The sequence below is a fragment of the Meles meles genome, chromosome 20 (assembly GCF_922984935.1).
Source record: "Meles meles chromosome 20, mMelMel3.1 paternal haplotype, whole genome shotgun sequence".
Taxonomy (NCBI): domain Eukaryota; kingdom Metazoa; phylum Chordata; class Mammalia; order Carnivora; family Mustelidae; genus Meles; species Meles meles.
Window position 1 is genome coordinate 30,785,584 of NC_060085.1, and position 24,578 is coordinate 30,810,161.

General features: G+C 49.4%; 1 protein-coding gene across 1 annotated transcript; it reads right to left on the reverse strand.

Annotated features, from left to right (window-relative positions):
* Positions 1-3,404: 3,404 nt before the first annotated feature.
* On the reverse strand, positions 3,405-7,303 carry FEZF2 (FEZ family zinc finger 2). The gene is made up of 5 exons (XM_045991702.1): positions 7,051-7,303; positions 5,767-6,681; positions 5,281-5,415; positions 4,963-5,095; positions 3,405-4,048 (listed from the first exon to the last, which is right to left on the reverse strand). The coding sequence occupies exons 2-5, from the start codon at positions 6,616-6,618 to the stop codon at positions 3,789-3,791; spliced, it is 1,380 nt and encodes a 459-aa protein (XP_045847658.1). The 5' UTR covers positions 6,619-6,681; positions 7,051-7,303; the 3' UTR covers positions 3,405-3,788.
* Between the last annotated feature and the right edge of the window lie 17,275 nt (positions 7,304-24,578).

Genomic DNA, 24,578 nt, shown 5'->3' on the forward strand with positions numbered 1-24,578 from the left:
TTTTTTGTGTCTGTGACAGGATTCCCCTCCCCCGCAATTTGATTTTTTTAAAATATTTTTTAAGGGCGGCCTCTTCCATTTAATCAAGGTTAGAAGATTAATATGCAGCTGATGGCTACCTTGTTTAAGTCATTTATTAATATTACAAACTACAAGTCACACAAACAGCTTAATATGAAGAGGGGGGAAAAAATCAGAAAACAGAGCCTTTCACCCATCAATTCCGATGCATGGTGAATAGCTAAGAAGGATCCCAGTTTAGATGGTTACTGAAAGGCTTAATGTTGGCTTCAGAACCTTCGCTGGCTGAAGAAAGGTGAAGGTCAGAAAGGTGTTTAGTCGCTCAGGCAGAAGGTTCCTTTTCTCTTGGTCCTCCTTGGCAGGTGAAGGAATCCTTTCCTGAATCCCACACCTGAGGCAGACATCATAAACCCTAAGGAGTGACTTCAAACCTGTGGAAAGCAGAGCTAAGCCCTATCTATACAGGAGAACTCTGTTTATCTGCAATTACCACCAGATGTGAAATGACACCTCCTCAGGTGAGAGCGATTGACAGGAGCTGGTGTGAAGGTTAAGTAACAATCAGGTTATGCAGAAACAACCTCAAGGAGGCTGGAGCATGCCAGACACTGCTCAGGCAGGTGAGCCTCAGAGTCACAGTAACCGCAGAGATGAGCAGTCCAGGAGACAAAACGTGTCCTACTCCACCCATTTCTCGGATTTCATTTGCTGTCTTGCTTGCAAGCACGCCATCTTCAGAACTGTCACCTGGAAACAAAATGTCTCCGGTTTCATGAGATGGGTGACCCTTTTTGGGTTGTCTCCTGTGAAAACTTAGCACAGAAGAACTCAAAATTTTCTCCCTTGAAGGTTAGAAAGTGATTTCCCTGGATGGGGGTGCCCCATCTAATTTTTTTTTTTAATCTTTTCTTCTTAAAGGGAAAGAAGAGAACTTGATCACGATTTCCACACGCAGGCCAACTTTTTAACCCAATTCTCTAAGTGGATGATTTGCACTAAATTTTGTGGTGTCTGCCCCTTGCCCAAAGTTCTGGAACTATTTTAAAAGAAGGTGGGTTTGTCCTGGCCATTATCTGGTCTCCAAGAAGTGAATCTGCCAAGGGTCCTTTCAGGAATGAAGGAAGAGAAAGATTTTGGTTAAGAGGATGGTCACAGGGCTCCAGGATCTCCCAGAAATGGGAGAGGGAGGGAGTGTGTGTGTGTGTGTGTGTGTGTGTGCATGTGCGCGTGCATGTGTGTGTCTCTCTGTGTGTCTGTGTATAAGGAGGGTCTAATAAGACCTGGTATGAGCACAGGGGGGGAAAGCTGACTCCTCAAACCAGCCCGCAATCCCCCTGGGGATAGATGTCTGGGAAAAGCAAGGCGATATTTCCATATCCTTAGCCGCCAAGTCCTCCTCGCCCATCCTGGGGTTTCCTGGGGTTTGTGGCATCCATGGAGATTTCGGAGTTAAATCTGCATATCCCTCTGGGTCCCAATCTCCCCTCAGCGAACTGCAGCCAGAACAAGCTAACATTTAAATTCCTCCTCGCTTCCTCGTTCCCCCTCCCCTCACTGCGTCTTCCCAGACTTGGGGGGTGGGGGATTACAAAAACGAGGACGCTCTCCTTTCAGGAAATGGAATTCTAATGTACACGTTCCTATTTCTGAATCGGAGGTACTAAAAATACTCCCGCGACAGCCTGAGGAAGCTGTCGCCGTCCTCTGTGCAAACAAAATCGACAATTCTCCTTCCCTGCGCAATGGGTCTGCAAATGGGGCGGGGGTCGGGACCCAACCCTTGGCTGTAACCAGGACAGAGCTTCCACGCAGAAGCCAAACGTCTTCCTGCGGGTGCCAACCTAGAGATTTATCCCCCACCCACGAGAACTGAAGGCAGTTTGGGTTCCCGAAAAGCCTCCCGGATTTCGAATCCCAGCCTTACCCAGTTATGTGACCTTAGGCGTGTCATTTGGTTTATCTCTGCCTCAATTTCTTTGTCCGTCCGTAAACCATCCCCAGCTTGAGGGTTGCTGTGAACATTCCAAAGCACGTGTGTCGAGAGCCCGGAATGGAGCAAGCCCTGGGGAAAATGTGAGCTTTTATGATCGTGGAAGCCCCCCCGCGCGAGGAGCGCTGAGCTCCGACTGTATACTGGGTGTTGGGATAACCCACACTCAAGTCACTTTCAAAGTTACGAGAGAGTTTCCTTTTGCATTAACTATCTTTCCCTCCAAATAACCTCCACTTGCCGTGGAAATCCGCGTGGGATGGGCGCCCAGCTGCCGCCACCCTAGCCCTTGCCACCGCAAGGCTGCGTGGAGCGCACTCCCCGGCCCGGCGCCGCATTTCCTCCCCACGCGGGGGAACAGTGTTCCAGAAGACGTGGGCTGAATCTCGGCGCGAATATTAAGAGTGTGTGTGTGGAGTGGGGGGAGGTCCGGCGCGCCGAGCCAGTAATCTGAGCTCTTGATTATCCAGATTCGGATCAAACGGGGCGGCGGCGGCCGACCCCCTCCTGGGAATGATTAGATGATTAATGTAATGCTGTTTGAAGGGTCTCTGTTTTCTCTCTTAATTTGGGTCATTACTTAGGAAGCAAGCGTGAGATCATTTCATCAGCGTGCTCGGCGGCGGAGATAGCTATTCAGAAAATGGGCTAACTGCGCGGTAATCAAGGCACGGGAGGCGGCGGCTGCGAGCTCCCGGAGTCCGGGGGCGCCCTCCCGCGGCAGGGCGCACAGCACCCGGACGCTGGCCCCAGATCCTCAGCACCGGCCAGGGAGCCCCGGAGTTCCGGCTGGGCTGGGGACCCTTGGCCTCCAGCTCCTGTCTCCAGGAAAGACTGGGAGGAAGAGTCTCCCCGCCCCCGCCCGGAGGTCGCCCAGAAAGGGGAACATGCCCAGAAGCTCCCAGGCAGGGCACTGCCCCGGCCGTTTGCCCTCTCGGGGCAAGGCGATTTGCTGAAAGATAGATGCACCTAACCCAGCTCTCCCACACCTATCCACTTTTAACCCCTCCTTTTTTTTTTTTTTTTTTAATTTCTCACCCAAATAAGGCAACACCCAGAATCCCAAGCGTCGGAAGAGTCACCAGAGAAAAACTTGGCACCACGTGTAGGCCGATGTAGACCTTTGCTCCCTCGCTCCCGGTGTGTAGGGTTGGGGGTGGGCGGGCGGGGGGGGTGGGGGTGGGGGGTTGGCTCTTAACAAGCAAGCGCCGCAGGAACACGGGTTTGGCTTCACCCTGGTCCCAGCACCCCAAAGGAAGTCGCATTTGGGCAGGGAAATGCTATAAACGCCTGTTTCCTTCTTCTCTGGGGTTGCTGAGCTGACCTGGCGGCGAGGGGAGGGGCGGGGGAAAGAAAACGAGCACTAGTGATTCTGTTTATTGTGTTAGACATGTATATATTCTGAGTTCGCTTGTAACAGGAGGATTTACATGGCTGTATAAAGATGGCTGGGGGCGCCGCGCTCTTCCGGGGCGTTCACGTGACAGGCTGGGGTGAAAACCCGCCGCCCGAGGAGAAGCGGAGGCCTGGAAGGAAATGCGTTTCAGCGCACTGAGTTTAAATAAGTTTCCCGAATACACAAAGGTGGGAGCCACGCGTTTGCTGCCAGTCATCGAGGAAACGTTTAGCTTTCCAAAAAATATGCTGGTTTCGATAAATAGATTTTAGCCTCTCTGCTATAGTTTTTTTTTATTTTCTTTTAATTTTAGAAATAAGTTTATACGTGTGATCTGTTTGGGGCTGGACGGGGCTGGAAGGGAGGGCGAGGCAGTAGCTCTCAGCTCTGCACTGTCCGAGTCAGGTCCTTTGTGGAGGGGGCAGCAGGCCCCACGCTGTCGTGGAGTTTGCGCACGTGTTTCTTTAAGTCAAAGTTTCTGCAAAACCCTTTGCCGCAAGTGGCGCACGTGAAAGGCTTCTTGTCGTTGTGGGTGTGCATGTGGAAGGTCAGGTTGTAGACCTGGTGGAAGGCCTTGTTGCAGATGGTGCATTTGTACTGCTTCTCGCCGCTGTGGGTCAGCTTGTGGTTCTTGTAGTTCCCTACGGGAGACCAAAAACAAAAAAGGAGGGGGGGCATGAAGTAGGATCGGGGGTGGGGTGGCCCGCGAGCGTCCCGGGGTTGGCTCAGTTGCCCGCTCAAAGACGGCGACGCTTGGCTAGGCGGGCGCGACCTCTCCGAGTGAAGAAGTTGTCAAACTTCGTCTGCATCAAGCCGAAGGCTCTCACGACAGGGTGGAGGGCCGAGTCCCGCGTAGCCGCCCTGCGCCCCAGCCCCGCCCGGGGCACAGGCCCGCGCAGCGTCCCTCCCGCTGTGCTCGGCTGGCGGGCAAACTTTTGCACAGCCCAGAGACGCACCGGGTCCTTCTCCCGGCTGCTGCCTCGCTGGAAGAAATTCGCACGAACCCGGCCTTCGTCCCTCATTTTATGTTTATCTTCTCATTTTAAAAGTTACTCCCTCTGTTACCCCCAGCTACCACCTGGAGGTCCAAAAGTGCGTTGGAAAACCGAAGCCGGGCGCCAGGCCTGGAGGTCTTGGGGACAATAATGGTTTCCCCCAGTCTTGTTATTCCCAGGAGGTGGAGTTTGTCTCAATTTTTTTTTTTTTTTTTTTTTTTTTTTGTTCATCTGAAAGGGGTGTCCCGGCTACAAAGGCAAGCTTTTTCTATAGGGCAATAGCCCCTCTTTCTCCTACTTCCTTTCCCTCGGCCTCCTTCCTTCCCACCTCCTAAATTCGGAGTCTCCCCATGCAACCAGCCTGACTCCAGCGAGGTCTACTAGCCCGGCTCGGAGAGCCTCCACCCAAACCGGTCATAACCCGATTCCAAAGAAATGCTGCGCCCGAGCTGGCAGCTCTCACGCTCCCTCTCTGCGGATCCTTCTTTGCCTTCCCGCTCGGAGGGACCCGCCGAGTCCCGAGGTGAGAGGTGAAGAGAGGGCCTCGCCCTGCACATTACCTTTTTGGTGAAAGCCTTTGCCGCAAAATTCGCAGACGAAGGGCTTGTAGCCCGCGTGGATGCGGATGTGCGTGTTGAGCGTGGAACTGCGGTTGAAGGCTTTGCCGCACTGGTTGCATTTATGCGGCTTTTCCTGCGGAAAGGGGCGCGCGCACAGTGAGGCCAAGGCCCCGGCTAGGAGAAGCCACCTCAGGGGCACCTTGAAGGGATACGGGCCCCCGGGAGGAGTAAGGGGAACCCTTGCCATGCTCTCCCCAACACCGTCGCTCAGGCGCCGGGTGTTGCGCGCGGGCCGAAGTGGACCCGGGGGCCACGTACCTGGGTGTGGATAATTTTGTGTCTGCAGAGCGTGCTGGCCTGGCGGAAGCCTTTGCCGCAGACTTTGCACACGAACGGTCTGGCTCCGGTGTGGACCGGCATGTGGCGGGTGAGGTTATAGTGAGCATTAAACACCTATGAAGGACACGAGGGGGCCTTGTGGTGTGTCCGTCCGAGAGAGAGTAGAATCAAACTGGGGAGGCCATAGCCTACATCCCCCAACCAACACTCCCTTTAGAAACCAGAGCCCTTTTCATTTCGCAAACCTCTTCTCGACCCACTGTGCGCAGGCCCTTCCCGTGTGGTCACTGACAACGACATGCCCATTTTACAGAGTAGGAAACTGAGGCCCAACTAGGGCCCCAATGTGAGTAGTAGATAACTACTGGGAAGCTCCTGAACTTGAGAAAGGGGCGGGCCAGGCTCCCTCAGGGAAGCTACTGTCCCTGCTCATCCCTCCCAGCCCCCACGGACCCGGGGCCTCACCTTGCCGCACACCTCGCAGGTGAAGTTTTTGGGCTTGCCGTCTGCAGAGCCCCCGGGCAGCTTGCTGTGGCCCTTGACGCCGCCGCGCTCTGCGGTCAGAGCCGAGTTCTCCTTCAGCACCTGCTCCAGCGGCGCGGGCAAGCGCTCCTTATGGGTATAGGGGGACGGATGGGGGAACTTGTCCGTGGCCAGGCCGGCCAACTTGGCGTTCTCCAGCAAAAAGAGCTTGGGGTGCGCAGCTAGGGCGGCGGGGGCCTGTGCGTTGAGGAGGCCGGATGGGAAGAGGTGGCCTCCGAGGAGCTCAGACGGCGGGTACGCGGCAGAGTCCAGGTAGTTGAAGTAGTAGAGCGAGCCGCTGGCCGGCAGCCCCACCGCCTGGTTGATGACCTGCGGCTTGATGACCCTGCCCGCCGGCAGCGCAGACGGCGCCAGGCCCAGATCGGCCTTGCAGCACACGCCACAGTTGGTTTTGCACAAGCCGCTGGCGCCGCACACCGGGGCCCCCCCGCCACCGCCGCCGCCTCCTCCTCCTCCTCCTCCACCGCCGCCCGCCCGGAGGCTGCTTTTCCAGAGCTCCGAGTAACTGAGCAGCGTCTTGGACGGCACCTCGTAGCCTAGGGGCTGGAGGGGGATCATACAGGGCAGCGGCGAGCAGAGGTTGAGCAATTTCTTGCCCTGGCCACCGTCTGCCTCCAGCGTCCCCGGCCGGGGCTCAAAGGGCGCACGGGGCTCCGACGTCTTAGCCATGATGCGCTCGATGGAGAAGGCCAGCGTCTTGGAAGTGGCCGGCGACGCTCCAGCGCGCGGGCAGGCCGGGGGCACCATGGTCTCCAGGGAAGCCGAGCTGGCCATGGCGCGCCGAGCCGAGCCTTGCCGTGCTGGACTGGGCCGGGGCGCAGCCTCTCTTCTCTAAGTCTGCATTCCGGAAAAGGCAGGGAGGGAAACCGCAATTTAATAAGCACCTTGTCGGGTCCAGGTCACCCATTTGCATTCAAATGAACAGGGGCAGAACAAAGTGCACCCAAGGGTACCAAATTACCGCCCATTAACCCGGCGCGCAAAGGAACCCACCAGCCCCTGCCCTGAGACTTTGAAAGGGGGAAGAAGGGGGAGGGTTTACAAAGGAAAAGGAGAGAGAGAGAAAAAAAAAAGAAAGAAAGAAAAGAGCCTCAAATTAACCCCCCCTGAGCCGTTCCTTGGACCCTGGCCTCCGCCACGCGTGCGGGGAGCTGGACAGTGAAGGGGCAAAGTTAAAGAGGACCAGGAGAGCCACCTCGCATTTACCTCTTTCCCCCACCGCCAAGGAGATGCGTTCCGAGCCATGCAGCGTGTCTCCTCTGTCACATTTTGATGGCAAACATCTTCCCCTCCGCGTGAGATCACTGTCTTTTACATTCAGCTGACATCACATGAAGTCACTTGAAGTGGAATGACATGGGCGGCGGCGCGGCTCCCGTAGCGGCCCCTGTGTTCCCCCGCGCCTGCCGGCCGCCGCCGCCACCGCCCCTCAAACTTTAAAAGGAGGCAACTGGCGCCCGCGCTCCCCTCGGGAAAGTGCGAGCGGTTTGCGAATCGGGAAGGAGGGAAGAGACGGGAGGGGGAGGGGGAGGAATCGTGATGGTTTTGCCGGTGGAAAGAAGGTGGGGGGAGCCCAAACCCAGGCAGAGTTCTGTGCGTGATTCACAACTTTGGGGGCCTATAGGTTTGAGGGATGCGGGGAGGGCAGAGGGTCCTGCACGCGCCGCCCCAAAGGGCCCCTGGGTGTCCGTCTAGTCGCTGAACTATCCCTTAGCCCTCTGCAGCCGAGCTGGGCATCGTGCTAATAAACTGCCATTTACCCACGGAGCCGGCGCCAGCCCCGAACACGCGCAAATGATAATTACCTCATTAGGATGTGGCGCATGGACGCGGGCGCCGCGTTTGGAGGGGGGAACTTGTTAATGGGGAAATATTAATTTATGCAAAAACAACGAGCTCGCCTTGGCTGGCGTCGGAGGTCGGGAGAGAGCTCCTGCCGCCTGAGGACGACCCCGTAGCGTCCGGAAGAGCAAGGCCGCGCGCCCAGATCCCGGGGGCCTCAGCGCCCAGCGGGTGCGCCTCCCCCTCTCTGGCCGACTCCCCGCCTGCGGCTGGGGGAGACTGCACAGCAAGCTGGAGGACTGTTTGAGATCCTAATCGATCAGAATCGCTGATTTGTGATCGGGTTTCTGAGGCAAAGCCCGGCTCCGCGGCTGGTTTAGGGCTGCGTGCGGGGAGGAATCGGAGGGCAGCTCTCCCTGCTGATGGGTACTTACTGTTTGTATAATTGAGAAGGTCCAATCTCCACCTGTTTAAGGAGCAGATTGAAACAGCAGAACCTCCCCTGGATCCTATTAAAACGTTTTTCCTCCTAAGGCCATTCAGTCGAACCAATTTTCCGAAGTGATTCATAGAGCTGAATTCTGCCAAGGCAGCTCTTTCACTTTTAGCCACTAAAGCACCGCGTGGAACCGGGTTTTGTGTTTTTCTAAAATAAAGAGAAGGATTATCAGAGGGGAGAGGGAGGGGGCTTGAAGGGGGGCGGGCAGAGACTTAGTGTGGCCAGAGGTACAAGCAGAGGGAAGAAAAGGCCCTTTTCTAGACAGGCCCCAAGTAAGTTCGGAGGAATTCAGCGTTTTGTGCCCGGCGCACAAAAGCAGCGCGCTCCACGCTCAGTTTGGAGGGGCTGAATTCATCTGTTTGCAGACCATTCCACCTGCGTATCACAACAAACTGCTCAAAGACGCTCCAGCACTTTCAACAGGCCGGGTACTCTTGGCGACAACAAAAGTGGTCGAGGCTGAGGGTTCTTATGGGGGGTGGGGAGGACGGCTAGCATGAGAGAGCGAGAGAATTAGGTTTGGGGAGGAGGAGGAGGGGGTGCAGGGGTTTTTAAAAACTTTTGGACGGTTTTGTTTGCGGGACAATTATATCTTGCCAGCCGGCTTTTGCAAGACCACGAGCTTTGTAGCCGCAACCACAGTTTAAGAGGATTACGGTGTGTATAATATGAGCAAACAGGGTTGAGGGTTTGATAGTGAATTTTATCTCCAAAGATACACGATCTTGTGGAGCCCCAGAAAATGCTACTGGAAGCAAACCCTTTCCTTTTTCACTCAGAAACAGGTCTTGAGAAACTGAGTATCCTGCCCCCAGGCCTCTCAGCTGCAAAACATCCCAGAAAACCATCAAGGAAAGGAAGGGAAAGGTCTAGTTTTAACTGAAGGCAAAGCACTCCTTTTCCCCTTCAGAACTTCTCTCTACTACCCGCTCTCCCTCTGACGTGCAATTTCAGACCCGATATTGACTTGGCAGGTGAGGGAAAGGAAAAGTATACTTGAAAGCAAGGGGAGGGAACAAAGAGATGTCTCCGAGGGAAAGTGGCCTGGAGGGTGACACCAGTGGGTTGATTTTCTCACCCTGCCAAGGTGGGAAACTGCCTCTACTGCCCCTAAATTCAGCAGGCACAAGTTTGTCCCCCTAAAGCCCTTCTCCCCAAACTTCGAGATTTCAAAGCTAGAAAGAAGCTTGCTCGTCTGAAAAAATATTTCCATATACAGCCCACTGAATTTAGATGTTTGGAGAGGCAGAATTCCAGACCCAGTGTACCCCCATCCCTAAGTTAATGTGAAAACAACACAGCGGAACTGCCCCCCCAACACACACACACACACACACACACACCACCGCCGCCACCAAACATGAAACAAACCAACAACTCACCCCGACATTGAAATAATATCAATACACCCGCAGGGGCTGAAAACCCGAATTTCTATCCCGACTTTCCTGCGTGTCTCATTCAGCCACCGGCACTGCACCCCAACCCCCTTTCCAAATTGGGTAATTGTTGATCTCGGCAGCACGAAAGATCTGCTGGTTTTGAAAGCTCCATCAGGCTGAAAGGCTTCCAGTCTTTCCGTGAACCTGCCCGGCCATCCCTAGCGCTTTTTGTAACTGCATAAGCCATCCTGCTCTCCCCGGCATCACAAAGGAGTGCTACCTCTACAGAAAGAAAACATTTGGGTAAAAACAAGTTGCCCCTAATGTGCCTCTCTTTCCAAATGTTGGGTGAATACACTGGCTTTTATAAAAGTATTTAATTAGCTTCCACAAACTTCTTCCCTTGCCCGCAGATTATATTGAAGTGGAGGGTTGGAGACTATTTTACACCTTGCCACTCACATGTTAATTAATCTCTATCTAACCCTAATTGCAGTTTATTCAAGCACCGCTCAACAGCTCACCCACACAATAAACACTGATCCTACTTTTATACATATTACTTCACGTTAACACATTGAGTAATTAACTCCAGTACCAACTAATAGTGCAAACAAATATTTTCTGTAAACGAGATGATTTCAGGCAGAATAAAAGAGGACTAGGGAAACAGCGCTTGGAGGAGAGAGTGCTGAGATTTCCTTTCGCTGCCCCTCAACCCTTCAAATTCATCTCATTTGCAGCATTTTTTTTTTAAGGCTGAAATGTTAAAACAAAGAGGGACAACCTTGGGAATGAAAATTTGACCATTTTATGAAGTTGGTGGCAGAGTTCTGTGAGATGACGGGTCGCTGTTTTTCTACCCACACATTTTTAGTGACTGGGGAGAGGGGATCCAAAATAACTCCACCTGAAGGGTAACGGGAGGCTCCAGGGATACGCAGATGTTTCTGGGATGGGAATCCTTCTACGGAAAAGTTTTCCAAAGCTTCCCGCCCTAGAGAAGACCTGTTCTTCATGGTTAGAAGTGGGCCAAGACTGTGGTGATAGAGGTCCCATCTGTCTCCCCAGTCCAGACTGGTACAAAAGTTCCACTTTGGAGGTCAGGTGCCTTCGTGGGCAACTAGACCAAGCAAGACACCTCTCCTGGAGGCACTTGGGTCTTGGCCCAGGCAAGGCCCACTAGGCCTTGAGCGCTCTGCCCCAGGGGCCACATTTGGAGCTGCCTTCCTACACTTAGGCCCACCGCAGCCAGCCTCACTTGGACAGTGCGGACCGCAGCCCACTACTCCTGGCCTGCCAGGCCTGGCCCCACCGTGGGCTCTTCCTCTGCCCCGAGGCCTCAGCCCCAGGTCCCTCTCATTCCTGCGCCTCAACTGAAAGCCAGACGCTTTTGCCTTGGCCCATCTGGCCCACGCTTGGTCCTCAGCACCTCGACCACGGTGGGGGAACACCGCCAGAGTTGAGCCTGACGCCTCTGGGCGGCCTGTGCTCTTCCCACGCTGTAGAGCAGGGTGCCAAGGCCGGGTGCTTCTGCGGCTCGGCTGGGCCTGACCCACGCCGCGACCTCAGGGGTCTGCGGCTGTGGGACGCCGCACCCGTGCCAAGCCACTCGCACACCACTGACTGGGGATCCAGGCTCAACCCCAAGGACTGGAGCGCAATGTTTTAATTGAAATCGCAGGTTTAAGCGCAGCTGGTGGTTGTCTATTGATTCTGCAAGGGCTTCTCTTGTGGGAAGCATATTAAATATGACTGGCGCGGCTAGAGCCTCCCCTCTCCTCCTGCCCCCTCCTTCTGGCCTTTTTATGGTCACTAACCCGAACACTGCAATGATGACTTTTGTTTCAATTTTTTTTGTTGTTTAATGCCAGGAATCGCCCTCACTGGAGGACAAATTACTTAGCAGACGCCTTCCCCGGGTGTAGACAGCCTCAGAGGAAAATCCCTTCCTTGAGCAAAAGCTCACACTTTGCACCACTGCCGGCATCACCGAGGGGACAGGCAAGCATTTCTACCACAGAGAAGGTGTTGCAGTTCCAGCTCTGGGCGCTTGTATCTGTCTGTTGGTTCTAGATGGCAAGAGGCACTATTATTTTAAATAGTAGTATTGTTTTCTCACCTGAGTCTTAGGTTGCAATACTTAATACATCCTCCTGCCATCTCCCCAGGGAGCTGAGCAGCGTGGGGGCAGACGGCGTGTTCCAGGCTGCCGGGCTTGGGGAAACACCCACCGGGCGGATTCGATGTTTTCTCCCCGCTCCGCCGTAACTTGTTTGGAAAACAAAACAAAAACCCCAAATCAAACTTCATGGTTGAAGCACTCTCCCTCCCTCCCTTCCTCCCTTTCTTACTTCTTCCTAAAGGGATATTTAGGATCTGATTTACATGGTGCCACGCTTAACCGCTGAAAATAGATTAACTTCTGCAGAGAAATTTTTCTGCGATCCTCTTTTTTTCTCCCCACTCCCCACCCCCCCAGGAAGCATTTTATTGAAAACATTCGGACCGGCTTGCCAGGAGTGGGCTTGTCCAAGGCTCAGGGGCCTCCGCCTTCGGTGCGCGGTGTGCAGGATTAGTGCGGCCAAGAGACAAAGAGCCCCAGATACCCCGGCCACACGAGGCCGGGTGCGCCCGGAGAGCTCCCGGGTTCCGGATCCCCGCACAGAGCGCGCGAGCACAGTCTCGGGCCCAGACCTCCGGGGACAGATGGGCCAGAGCCGACTGCATCTGCCCGAGTCCTCAGGGAGGCTGCGGCGCCCACAGCCAGGGTGGCCGAGTGCCCGTCCCACTGCACCCGGCGGCGGTTTTGCAGCACCCGTTGCATTCGGGGACTAGTTTGCAAATCTCAATGCACCCACAGACTGGTTTTCACCCTTGAACGCGAGAGGCGCCTATAAGCCAAGGGCGGCCGGCTTTGCAGCCAAGAGGAGAATCAGGCGGTGGTGCAAACCTATCATGATTTCCAGAATCCTTCCAACCCCCTCTGCAATCACATCAGAGGACATTAGCTATGTATTTGGAAACCTGGAAATTCGCGCTCCTAGGCCAGGGGGATTCTCCCCCAAGAGCAGATCTGCAGTCTCTACCCATTCCAGTTTAGTGCGCTCTACTCTCTGACTACTGGATGCATATATAATCACAAATTAAATACACGTTTACATATGTATGTAATTAAGTGCACATATTTAAATATATATTATATATGCGTTATGTATACTCATTGTGTATATATGTATGTGTATATGTATATATATTCACTGCTATCGACAACCCTTCACTTAGAAATGCCATTAATTAGGAACCTGATCCAATACCCTCACACAGCAGTTTGTCAGCGGACGTGTCATTTTGCAAGGCGCCGTGGGGAAGACAGGCGCCTCACGCAAAAGTGTTTTTGCCCCTTGCGATGCGGTTTTGGTGTGCAACCCAGAGGAAACAATCATTTATGAAGAAGGACATACTACACACGCATATGCATATATACATACATATATGGGTGTGTGATATATGCATACTGTGTGTGCATATATACACACATACACAGGAAATGAAAAGGAGTTTTGGTAAGTAACTGGCCCTGCCTAATTCGGGTACTGAAGATTTCTGACTTCCTGGGAAGACGGCTTAGGATCCTCCGTGTTATTTAACTTGGCAGCTAGTTAAACTCCCCGGTGGAGCCTGCCCAAAGGTATTAGCGTTAAGTGCTGAGAGCTGGAGTTAAGCCGGCAGGGAAAAGGAAGGACTGGAAGGGGCAAAGGGGTGAGAGGAACGGATTTCAGATTTGTCCAAACTTCTGGAAATTTGCTGGGCAGCATAGGTCTGCGTTGGCTGGTCCACTGGAGAAGAACCTGAAATACTAGGATCGCTTCTGAAGCTATCTGTCCATTCTCTCCTTTGGTGGGTGGTTTGGCTTGGCTTGGCTTGGCTTTGACAGGCATTTCCCCGGTGTGAGGGCAAAAAGTTCTTTCCAGCCTGGGTTTCTTGAGGTACACTATTCAGCTGAATCCCATCTTCTCCACTCCTGGGTCAAGAATTCCACTTAAGTTCTCCCCCCTGGTGGTTTGTAGATTAACTTTGGTAAAGACAAAATGGTGACAGCAAGGACCCTGAGTAGAGCTCCAGCAAGAATGAACCAGCCTCTTGTTGCTTCCCTTGCTGTCTCCCTCACACACAGACCCTCTCTTTTTGGGGAATGAAGCTAGGGTAGCAATCATTAGATGATGACTTATTACTGAGGCCCCGTGATATGCCAGACACGGTACTAAGCTAATGCCCACTCTACTCAGTTCTCACTTTTTCCTATGAAGCATATAGTCATATGCCTATTAGACAGACTTGAAAAAATTGAGGCTCTTGGGGGCTAGATAACATGTCCAAGGTCACATGACCAGGAAGAGTTTGTTTCCAGGACCGGTTTGTTCCTAACCACCACACTAAAAACCCAGAGCTAAACAACGAGCCTGAACGACTAGCCGAGTGTAAATTGGGACACTTTGAAAACCTGGTTGGCAGTAGCTACTAAAGTTGAATATTTGCATTCCTTAGGATCCAGCAATTTCACTCCTATATATATACTCAACAGCAGTGTGTTCCTATGCTCACTCAAAGACGTGGACTAGAATGTTCATAGCCGTGCTATTGGTAATAGTCCTAAACTGGAAATTGAATAACCATCAAGTGTGGAACTCATAAATAAATAAATAAGGGTATGTTCACGAAATGAAACGCTACATACATCAATAAAAATCAACGAACCACTGCTATACTAAATAGCACCAATGAATATCATAAACAATATTGAACAAAGTATTGCATGATTCCATTTTTAAAAGTTCAAAAATAGGCAAAATTGGGGGATACAAGGCAGTAGGCGGTTCTGAGGTGCTAGCAAGTGTTTATTTCCTAATTTGGGTTCTGATTTGTGGATATTTATCAAGATGTATACACTTATTATTTGAATATCTTTTTATGTATTTGTTCTACTTCTATATAACTGATAAATATACTTAGTCACTTTTCTATATATCTATTATAATATCTCTATTAGCTGTTAAAGAAGTTAATAATTAGCATTAAGTTGTCTGACTTGCTTCCCTTCCCCAGAATCTGAAAGAGACAATGCTCACCTGCCTTTTGAGGAATTCTCCTTGAATTTCTTCCTCTAGACCAGACAATTCCATTAGTTAATTGGCCTCGCATATAGACTTCTAAAAACAAGCTGCTACCAAATTCCTAACACAGTAGTCTTTGGAGCCTGGACCATGGATCCAACTTCCCAGGGAACCTGCAATGGGCTCAAGAATGCTTGGCTCAATGAGGGGATTTCATCTGAAGCATTTTTCATACCCAAGACCTCAGAGGAAGGATGGCAGCTTTGACCTTGGACCTGTGCCCTTTGCCAGGGCACCAGGTGAAAAATGTTAGGCTAGGAACTGCCTCAAACTTTCCAGAGACACAATCTGGCAAGTGGCCTTGGGAGGCGGAGGGTCTGGTTGAAGGCAGGAGCGTGGGGTATGGGCTGATGGTAGGAACTGGCATTAATAGAAAGTCTTGGCAAGTCTTTAGAGCTCAACTCACTGGGTCTTGGCCCTAGACAAGACCAGGAGAAAAAAAGACAGAATCTTGGCTCTCTGGCAAGTGACCCAGTTAGCAGAACTAGCGGTTTTGCTCTGGGAGAGGGTGGCAAAGTTTATTTTAGCAGGAAAAAGCCTTGGGATACAGAAACCAAACCAAATACTTGACAATCCCTTTGTGCAAATCTCTGGTGAATTCTGCCAGTGGGTCTGGTTACAAATCTGATCTCAGCACTTTAAGAAAGATACCCAGAGCCTACAACTAAAGCAATTAAGGGAGGAGTGAGGAGGTAAGAACTGGTGCTCTAATTTAGATAGACTAAAAATAATTCTCTGGTCCTGAAAGAGTGAGAAGATATAAGACCCAACGTGATATAATTAATTCATTAGTTAGCCAGCACACCTATCTTGAGATTTTTCTATATTGAGCACCATATCTAGACGCCACAGATACAGTGCTTACCGACATAGACATGATCCCTGCCCAGAAGCAGCTTACATTCCTTCATTCAGCCAATAGACATGGGTCACTACCTTCTGCAAACCCGGCTTTGTGTCCGGAAATAGAGAATGGCTAATGGGTGTGGCGAGGCTGGTCCAAGATACTCAAAGAGGGCAGTTAGAGGGAAGAAGTAAAAAACAAACCCAAAAAACTCCCTGACAGGGAAGTTAGAAAGTTTAAGAAACTTCCCATTCCAACAGAGGTGGCAGGCTGAACTAATAAAGAACAGGTTTCTGGAGGCATCTGTGATGGGTGGGTGAACTCCCCCTTTGGCAGCTTGCTGCCTGGTGATTTTTCTGGAGATAGAATTCTGGTCTGCGTGGACTTGGGTCTCCCTGAAACACGCTATTATGGCACAATCTAGAACTCCGTCCTGGGTTTTGTAGGGCTGTCTTTGTGGCACTGTGGGTTCTAGAATCAGATCGAAGTCTGGCTCATCAGTCAGCTGTGTATCCCCAGGCAGGTTGGAAAAACTCTCTGCAAGCCGGAGCTGCCCAGCTTTGACAGGAGACGGACATCTTCTTGGGCACAGGGTGGCGAGGACTAAATGAGAACTAAATGAGTATGGAGCTCAAGCACTCGTTTCTGGCCAAGGAAAGCACTCCATGTGTGTTTGCTATTGTTATTACAAGAGCTATTGTTATCCATACCATTGTCCTTCAGTCTGCCTGGAGGAGGAGAAAGAGGGCAAAAAAGTTACTTTCTTTTTCAAGTATTTTATTTTATTAAAGATTTTATTTATTCATTTGACAGACAGAGATCACAAGTAGGCAGAGAGAGAGAGAGAGGAGGAAGCAGGCTCCCCGCTGAGCAGAGAGCTCAATCTCAGGACCCTGGGATCATGACCTGAGCCGAAAGAGGCTTCAACCCAGAGCCACTCAGGTGCCCAAGATGGGGCTCTAAACCCATGGTGGGGCTCAAACTCACAACCCCAAGATCAAGAGTTGCATGTTTCAACGACTGAGCCAGCCAGGCGCTCTCCCCAAAATTACTTTCATGTTTTTGTACATAAAAACTTTGTGCGTTTTTTTCTGATTTAAAAAGTAATCAATGAAGAAATTTTGGGAAAAGCAGAGGACTACAAAGAATATTAAAAGTGTGCATAATCCTATTACGGAGAAATCACAGATGCATTAGCATATATTCTATGAATTGACAGGGTTGATATCATAGATATGTACTCTTTTATAATCTGCTTTGCCACTTAATATTGCATGACTATTTTCCCATTTTAAATATGCTGCTAAGACATAATTTTAATGTCTCCGTACTACTCCATGAAATGGCTTTAATTCAGTTAAACAGACCTTTATCATTTGATGTTTAAGTTGTTCCCATTTTTTTGCAATAGCTCCCATCAGGAACATTTCCATACGTACATTTTGTGCATAGCGAATTCCCTTAGGACAAATTCCCAGAAGCAGAATTATTATGGCAAATGATATGCACGTTTTAAAAGCTTTAAATATCAACTGACAAATTGCCTTTCAGAAGAAGATACAATGCCTTCTTCCAGCACCTTAACTAATGCTGGGCATTATCACTGAAGAAAAATCCTTACAAATCAGGTAGGTCCCAAATGGTCTCTCATTTCTACTTCTGCCCATATCTTCTCATCCAGGACAGACTCAGGTACCAAGCTATGGAGAACTTGGAATATAGAAATGATGGTACAGACCTGGGTGACAGTAGAGATGAAGAAATATGGGAAAGGCTATCTCAGAGAGAGAACCTTCCAGAGAAAGGGGAGACGAGTGTCACACATTTTGTGGCATCTATATGGTTCCAGATTGCTTTAGGTTTTGAACATTTCCTTGAGAAACCTTGATCTTCAGAAATCCCTAGTCAGAAAGCAAGCTGCTGGGCCCTTCATGTCGTCTAGGCCCTCTATCCCTTCTTGGGTGAGCTTGCCCTTTAGGTCCTGCATGTGGGTGCTGACCCCTAGCAGGAGATGTGGCACCCCCATGAGTGGGAGCCTCGGGCTAATGAAGCCAAGGTGGTCTGCAACTCTCACAAAAGTCACCCAAAGGATGGTGCCCTGGCCTTGGACAGATGTTTGTAAATGGAAGGTCGCTGGCCAGAAGGGGGACACTCCTGAGAACAGGTGTGATGATGCAAATCTCTCACCATGCCTAGAAAAAGAATCAGAAGTGCCAGAGGAAGGAAGTTCTAGAAAATGAGAAGAGTGGTCCAGTCCATATCATACAAATACGAGAGAAGGCACATACTGGAAGGTTATTTACTCACAAGAGCAAGATTTTCATGTCCAGTTTGAGCTTCTCCCTAGCCAGCGAAATGCATGCTTTTCATTACCTTTGTGATTTCTGTTAAATCTTTCCAGCTAAATAAAAAAAAAAAACAAAAAAACAACCGAACCTTAATATGAGGGGTTTTCAATGGGAGCACAGAATAATTTAACAAACCCATATATCCAACCCCAATAAAGTAAGTCCAAGACCAAACCTGATTCCTCTATGTCCCCATCTACTCTGCCTTCCTATTATTTTTTAAAATTTTTAAATTGTTTAAAAATATTTCATTTATTTATTTATTTGACAGAGATCACAAGTAGGCAGAGAGGCAGGCAGAGAGAGAGGAAGGGAAGCAGGTTCCCCTCTGAGCAGAGAGCCCGATGCGGGGCTCGATCCCAGGACCCTGAGATCATACCCTGAGCAGAAGGCAGAGGTTTTAACCCACTAAGCCACCCAGGTACTCCTGCCTTCCTATTATTCTAAAGCAAGTCCCAGGCATAATATTTGGTCACCCTTAAGTAATTTAACTACCATCACCTAAAATATCCTCTGTTTACATTTTTTGTGTTATTTTGTTTTTTTTTTCTCCTGTAGTTTTCATAGTCTGAATTTTGCTGACAGCATCCCCGTGGTGTTGGTAATTTAAGAAACTCATTTCTTTTTTTTTTTTTTTTTTTGTCAGAGAGAGATCACAAGTAGGCAGAAAGGCAGGCAGAGAGAGAGAGGGGGAAGCAGGCTCCTTGCTGAGCAGAGAGCCCGATATGGGACTCAATCCCAAGACCCTGAGATCATGACCTGGGCCGAAGGCAGCAGCTTAACCCACTGAGCCACCCAGGCGCCCCAAGAAACTCATTTCTTAAGATACTGCCCTTCTTTCTGCCACTCCTTCTTGAACATTCTTTTGAGAGAACATTTTTGCTGTTGAAACCTCCTGGCCTGTGACCTCCTGGTAGGCAGGGGCCTCTCTTGTTCGGCTTTCGTCTTGGCCTCACAGCTACCAGTGGACAGCAGGTACCCTTGGTTTGTTGGATGAAACAAATGACTGGAAGAATTATGCTCTTTCCTTTATGTCTCTGCCATGTACACCCTTGAACTCACCTTGCAGCATTGCATTTTGTACTACATGTATTTCTTTCTTTCTTTTTTGGGAAGATTTTATTTATTTATTTGACAGAGAGTGAATGAGCACAAGTAGGGGGAGCAGCAGTCAGAGAGAGGGGGAGAAGCAGGCTCCCGACCGACTGGGGAGCCCGATATGGGGCTCAATCCCAGGATCCTGAGATCATGACCTAAGCCAAAAGCAGAGGCTTAACCCACTGAACCACACAGGCACCCCTATATGTATTTCTTTTCCACATGTGGTTAGTGTTTAAGGACAAGATCAGCCTCATGTTGGTTTACAAAAACAGACATTCTCCCCACTGTCCTGTAATGAGGCTCAGCTCAGATCAAGATTCTGCGTTCCTGACTAATTCTGAGGCAGACTGACTTTTCATCCTTTGTGGCTCTGGAATGTATGGTGGTGCTTTTAGTCTCCTTACTCATGTTTTTAAAAATGTCTAGTTTTTAACGAAAGGAAGGCTTCCCAGACTTTTCCTTGGGTATTGGGAAGATATTTATTTTAATTCCAGAATAAAGATTTCCTTTAGATCTCATTCTCTCTCCCACCCACACCTCCATAGTTTCCTTGGGGGTAGGAGTGGAGGTGGTACAAATTTATGTACGGGAGAAACTTAACATTCTATAAATAAGAGCTTGCTTGGGGAATGAAAGAAGAGCCCTAGCAAGTAAATCTCTATCCCTCTTGTTAAATTAAATTGGAGCATATGCTTATTTCACATAGTTCAGCATGGGAAGTATTATCTTTTCACGTGTTTGCAGGTTAGATCAAGTTTTCACCTAGAGAACCTAAAGGAGTAAATAAATTAATATTGATCACCTAGGAGGTTATTAGTAGAATCGAATTTCATGTTTCCTGACTTGCTGACTTTTTGGACCCAATAGTAACAGTTGTGACCACTTACTGAGTTGCAACAACGTAATATAGTACACTGTCTACAATATAGTGGAAATCAAGTCTCCCTTTGACCAAATTTAGTCTTTTTCCCCAGAGGGCAACTACAGTTCCTGATATCTGACTATGTGCCGTGTGCTGTGAGCCTAGCAGTTATTAGCAATTGTGATCATTTTATCACCAGTCTGAGCCTGTAAAAGAAAGCTACTGGTTATCCCCATCTTGTAAAGTAAACCAGTCTTGGTGGGTATCAGTGATTAGTCTAAGGCTCCGTGTTTAGTTGAGTGGCAGAACCAAAACCCCTGGCTAGCCAGAGTGGGTCCCCAGACTTCTTGCCCTTAGCCATGATCTCACTTTATGTAGAAGCACAAAAATATGACATATTAATCTCCTCAAGCAATAAACTGTAGACTACCATTTGCTGAATTGTTTGGGCCAGTTTGGTGGTTTGACTCTCTTTCAAGAAATTAAAATTATATCGCTTACATGGTTTGTATGAAAAAGGATAGGATACTGTTAACATTTTATAGGTAAGGGGGGGCGTCTGGCTGGCTCAATTAGTAGAATGTGTGACTCTTGATCTCAGAGTGCTGAGTTTGAGTCCCACCTTGGGGGTAGAGTTTACTGAAAAAAATAAAAAAGTAAAAACTTAGTCTCTGTAACCAATTTAAAAGAAAAAAGAAGAGGGGGACCTGGGTGGCTCAGTGGGTTAAGCCTCTGCGTTCAGCTCAGGTCATGATCTCAGGGTCCTGGGATCGAGCCTGGCATCGGGCTCTCTGCTCAGCAGGGAGCCTGCTTCCTCCTCTCTCTCTGCCTACTTGTGATCTCTGTCAAATAAATGAATAAAATGTTTTAAAAAATAATAAAATGAAAAAATAGGAAGTATGATATAGTGATATATGTGCTTTTTTTCTTAATACATTAAATAAGATCAGTGGCAGGTCTAATACCTAAGGTAATTTAGAAGTATGGATGAGTATAAGTGATATCTTGAGATATCATAATAAGTAGAATGTGATATGAAAATTTCTAAGATTTCTTTTGGTGAAAAATTCATGGATACTGCAGAGGCTACTGTGGTTTACTGCCTCCTTCTTTTTCTCCCCCCTATTCAAGTTTACAGACCTTCTGAGTTCTAGATGTATACTCCAGGTTAAGATTCTCTCCCTGGCAAGAGGACCTGAGCAGAAGAAAGAAGGTACTGGTTAACCTTTTACCCTGTGTCTGCTACTAGCAGCTTGTTCTTGTCCAGATGCTGCTCTATGGGAACACTTCAAAAAGTAAATTTATTTTTTAAAAAATCCCTTTAAAGTATTTTAGGAGTGCCTGGGTGGCTCAGTCAGTTAACTGTCCAACTCTTGATTTTTGCTCAGGTCACAGTCTCAAGATTGTGAGATCAAGCCCCGCATTGGGCTCTGCACCAAGCATGGAGCCCACTTAAGATTCTCCCTCCCCTCCCCGTCCCTAAAATAAATAAAAATTTTAAAATAACATATTTTTAATTTGAGGGGCACCTGGCTGGCTCAGTCAGGAGAGCATGTGATTCTTGATCTCAGGGTCGTGCATTTGAACCCCATGATGGGGACAGAGATTACTTAAAAAAAAAATAAATAAATACACATGGTTAAAATAATCAAACAAAATAGAACACTGTGTGCTGAAAAATGTCTCCTTTCCATCGAAAGTCAGCTGTCCCCTTCCCCAGTGGTAACCACTCTTCCCAGTTTCTTCTGAAGCCCTCCTGTTGCCACCAGTGGTCACCAATAGCAGAAACTTGTGTCAGAAGAGGAGTTGATGAATTGCTCAGAGAGGGCTGGGGAAACGGGCTCAGTGAGGAGCCAAGGGACACGTGAGGTGAGGCACAGTCAGAAGAGTCACAGGGACAGCTCTGTGTGGGCTGCAATTGCTTCTGGGTCCAGGGTCCCATTATCAGGTACCCGGAACTATTCTGCAGCCAGACTGGGAGTCTTCTGGTGCTGATGTGCTTTTGGGTCCTCCTTAATCATCAAAGTTCTGAGCTAAAGCATTGTTAGCCACATACCAGCAGCCATGGGCATGCAGAGAGAACATTCTATCCCCTCCAACTTCTATGGATTTTTGGATTTGGAGTCTGGGAGGCCAAAATGACAAACGTCCATTTACTCTCTTGAAAATATGTGTGTATATAAATACACATACACACATATGGATAAATCTGCTTATTACCTTTTAAGTCTTTTATTTTTATTTTTTAAAAAGATTTATCTATTTGAGAGAGAGAGAGAGAGAGCATGGTGGGGAGGGACAAAAGGAGAGGGGAAGAAAGAATCTTAAGCAGACTCTGTACTGAGCATGGAGCCTGAGGGAGGGCTCAATCTCATGACCCAAAGATTATGACCTGAGGTGAAACCAGGAATTGGATGCTTAACGATTGCACCAGGTGTCCTGACTTTTTAGTTCTTTTAAGTGCTGGTCTGCCCGTGGATTTTTTTTTTTTTTTAAAGATTTTATTTGTTTATTTGACAGAGAGAGATCACAAGTAGGCAGAGAGGCAGGCAGAAAGAGAGGAGGAAGCAGGCTCCCTGTAGAGCAGAGAGCCTGATGCGGGGCTCGATCCCAGGACCCTGAGATCACGACCTGAGCCGAAGGCAGCAGCTTAATCCACTGAGCCACCCAGGCGCCCCGATTTTTTTTTTTAAGATTTTATTTATTTGACAGAGAGAGATCACAAGCAGACAGAGAGGCAGGCAGAGAGAGAGAGGAAGGGAAGCAGGCTCCCTGCTGAGCAGAGAGCCCGATGCGGGACCTGATCCCAGGACCCTGAGATCATGACCTGAGCCGAAGGCAGCGGCTTAACCCACTGAGCCACCCAGGCCCCCTGCCCGTGGATTTTTTTGTTTTATTTTTTTTAAAGCCCAAACTAGGGGCGCCTGGGTGGCTCAGTGGGTTAAAGTCTCTGCCTTTGGCTCAGGTCATGATCCCAGGGTCCTGTGATCGAGCCCCACATCGGGCTCTCTGCTCAGCAAGGAACCCGCTTCCCCTTCTCTCTGTCTCTGCCTGCCTCTCTGCCTACTTGTGATCTCTGTCTGTCAAATAAATAAAATCTTAAAAAAGAAAGAAAGACCAAACTATATATCTTGGGCATTCTGCAGTATCAGCACATATACCCGTACTTTTTTCTACCCATAAATACAGAGAACAAACTGAGGGGGGAGGGATGGGGAGTGGGCAACATGGGGGCAGGGGAGCGGGAGATACCGGCATCAGGTTTTGGAGTGCAGAAGTCACGGGGATAAAAGGTACAGCCTAGAGAATACAGCCAGTGGTTGTGCAGTAACATTGTACGGGGACGGACGGCAGCTACTCTGTGACGAGCACCGCATAAGGAAGAGAGAAGTCCAATGAGTATGCCGGACACTAAAACTAATGTAACATTGTGTGTCAACTCTACGCAAGGAAAACAAAAGTAAACAAACCTCTGCAACAATAGTGACTATTATATGAAAAACAAACAAAGCCTACTTTATTCTTTTTCCTGGTTCCATTGTATTCCATCATAGTGAAGGCAAGAATTTATTTCTCTGCTCGCAAGAGGCTTCCAAGTCTAGCCTGGTGAGGCTGTGTTTCTGGCATGAGAAATGTGGTTTCTGTCTCGTTGTCCTCAGGCCAACACTGACTACAGTCTCTGGCCTGGGGTGCAGAAGGCTGATTCTGTAGCAGACTATGTTGGTGTCCTGCCCACTCCCGCTAGTCTTTAGCACTTCCTCCCAACCAGGCCTGATTTCCCACTGCCTTTCTTGCATTTGTTTGCCGGAGGGCTTTCTGGGATAACCAGGGTCGTCTTTGTCCGCCTGCCCAGCCTGTCTGAAGGGCTGGAGAAATACCTTCCCTTCCTCACCTCTCAGCTGCCCTGGGCCAAGGGCAAGAAGGACCAGGGCTGTCAGCCCTCAGCCCTCAGCCGGCTCTCACACACCTCAGGGGGGTAACTCTCACACATCTGTTTGGCGGGGGCTCCTGGACTTCTCCAGGCTGATCAAACTCCAGCTCCTCTCAGTGACTGACACCTCCCAGTCTCTCATTCCCATCCCTGCGAGTAGCGTTTCCTGGGATCACCTCGCAATAAACCATTGCACTTGAATCCTTATCTCAGGGTCTGTTTCTAGGGAAACCCAAATGAAAGCAGTGGTGATGGAGATGGGGAGACAGGGAGAGAAATTCATTTGCTCATTAATTAATTCCTTCAATCATTATTTACTGAGGTCCACACTCAGAGGGAAGTGGAGAATGCAAATGTAGACAGGAGGGACAAATTCTTCCTTTCCAAGACACAGAAGCAAATGCTAAAACAAGTGGGCCGTAAGCATACCTTGCTCGAGGCACTGCTGTCCAATCCCCAGCTGATCAGGAGGGGTTCTGTTGGGAAGAGTACACAAGGAACGGGGAGTTACAGAACCCAGCATCTTGACGGCACTGACCTAGCCGTACCTATCCTCTGTTCAGAGCCTGAAACATGCGGCAAGCTCTTAAGAGCGGAAGAAATGAACAGTAAAATCTTAGCTAACATTTAAAGATTTTTTTAAATTTATTTATTTGACAGACAGAGATCACAAGTAGGCAGAGAGGCAGGCAGAGAGAGAGGAAGGGAAGCAGGCTCTCCATTGAGCAGAGAGCCCGATGTAGGGCTCCATCCCAGGACCCTGAGATCATGACCTGAGCCGAAGGCAGAGGCTTTAACCCGCTGAGCCACC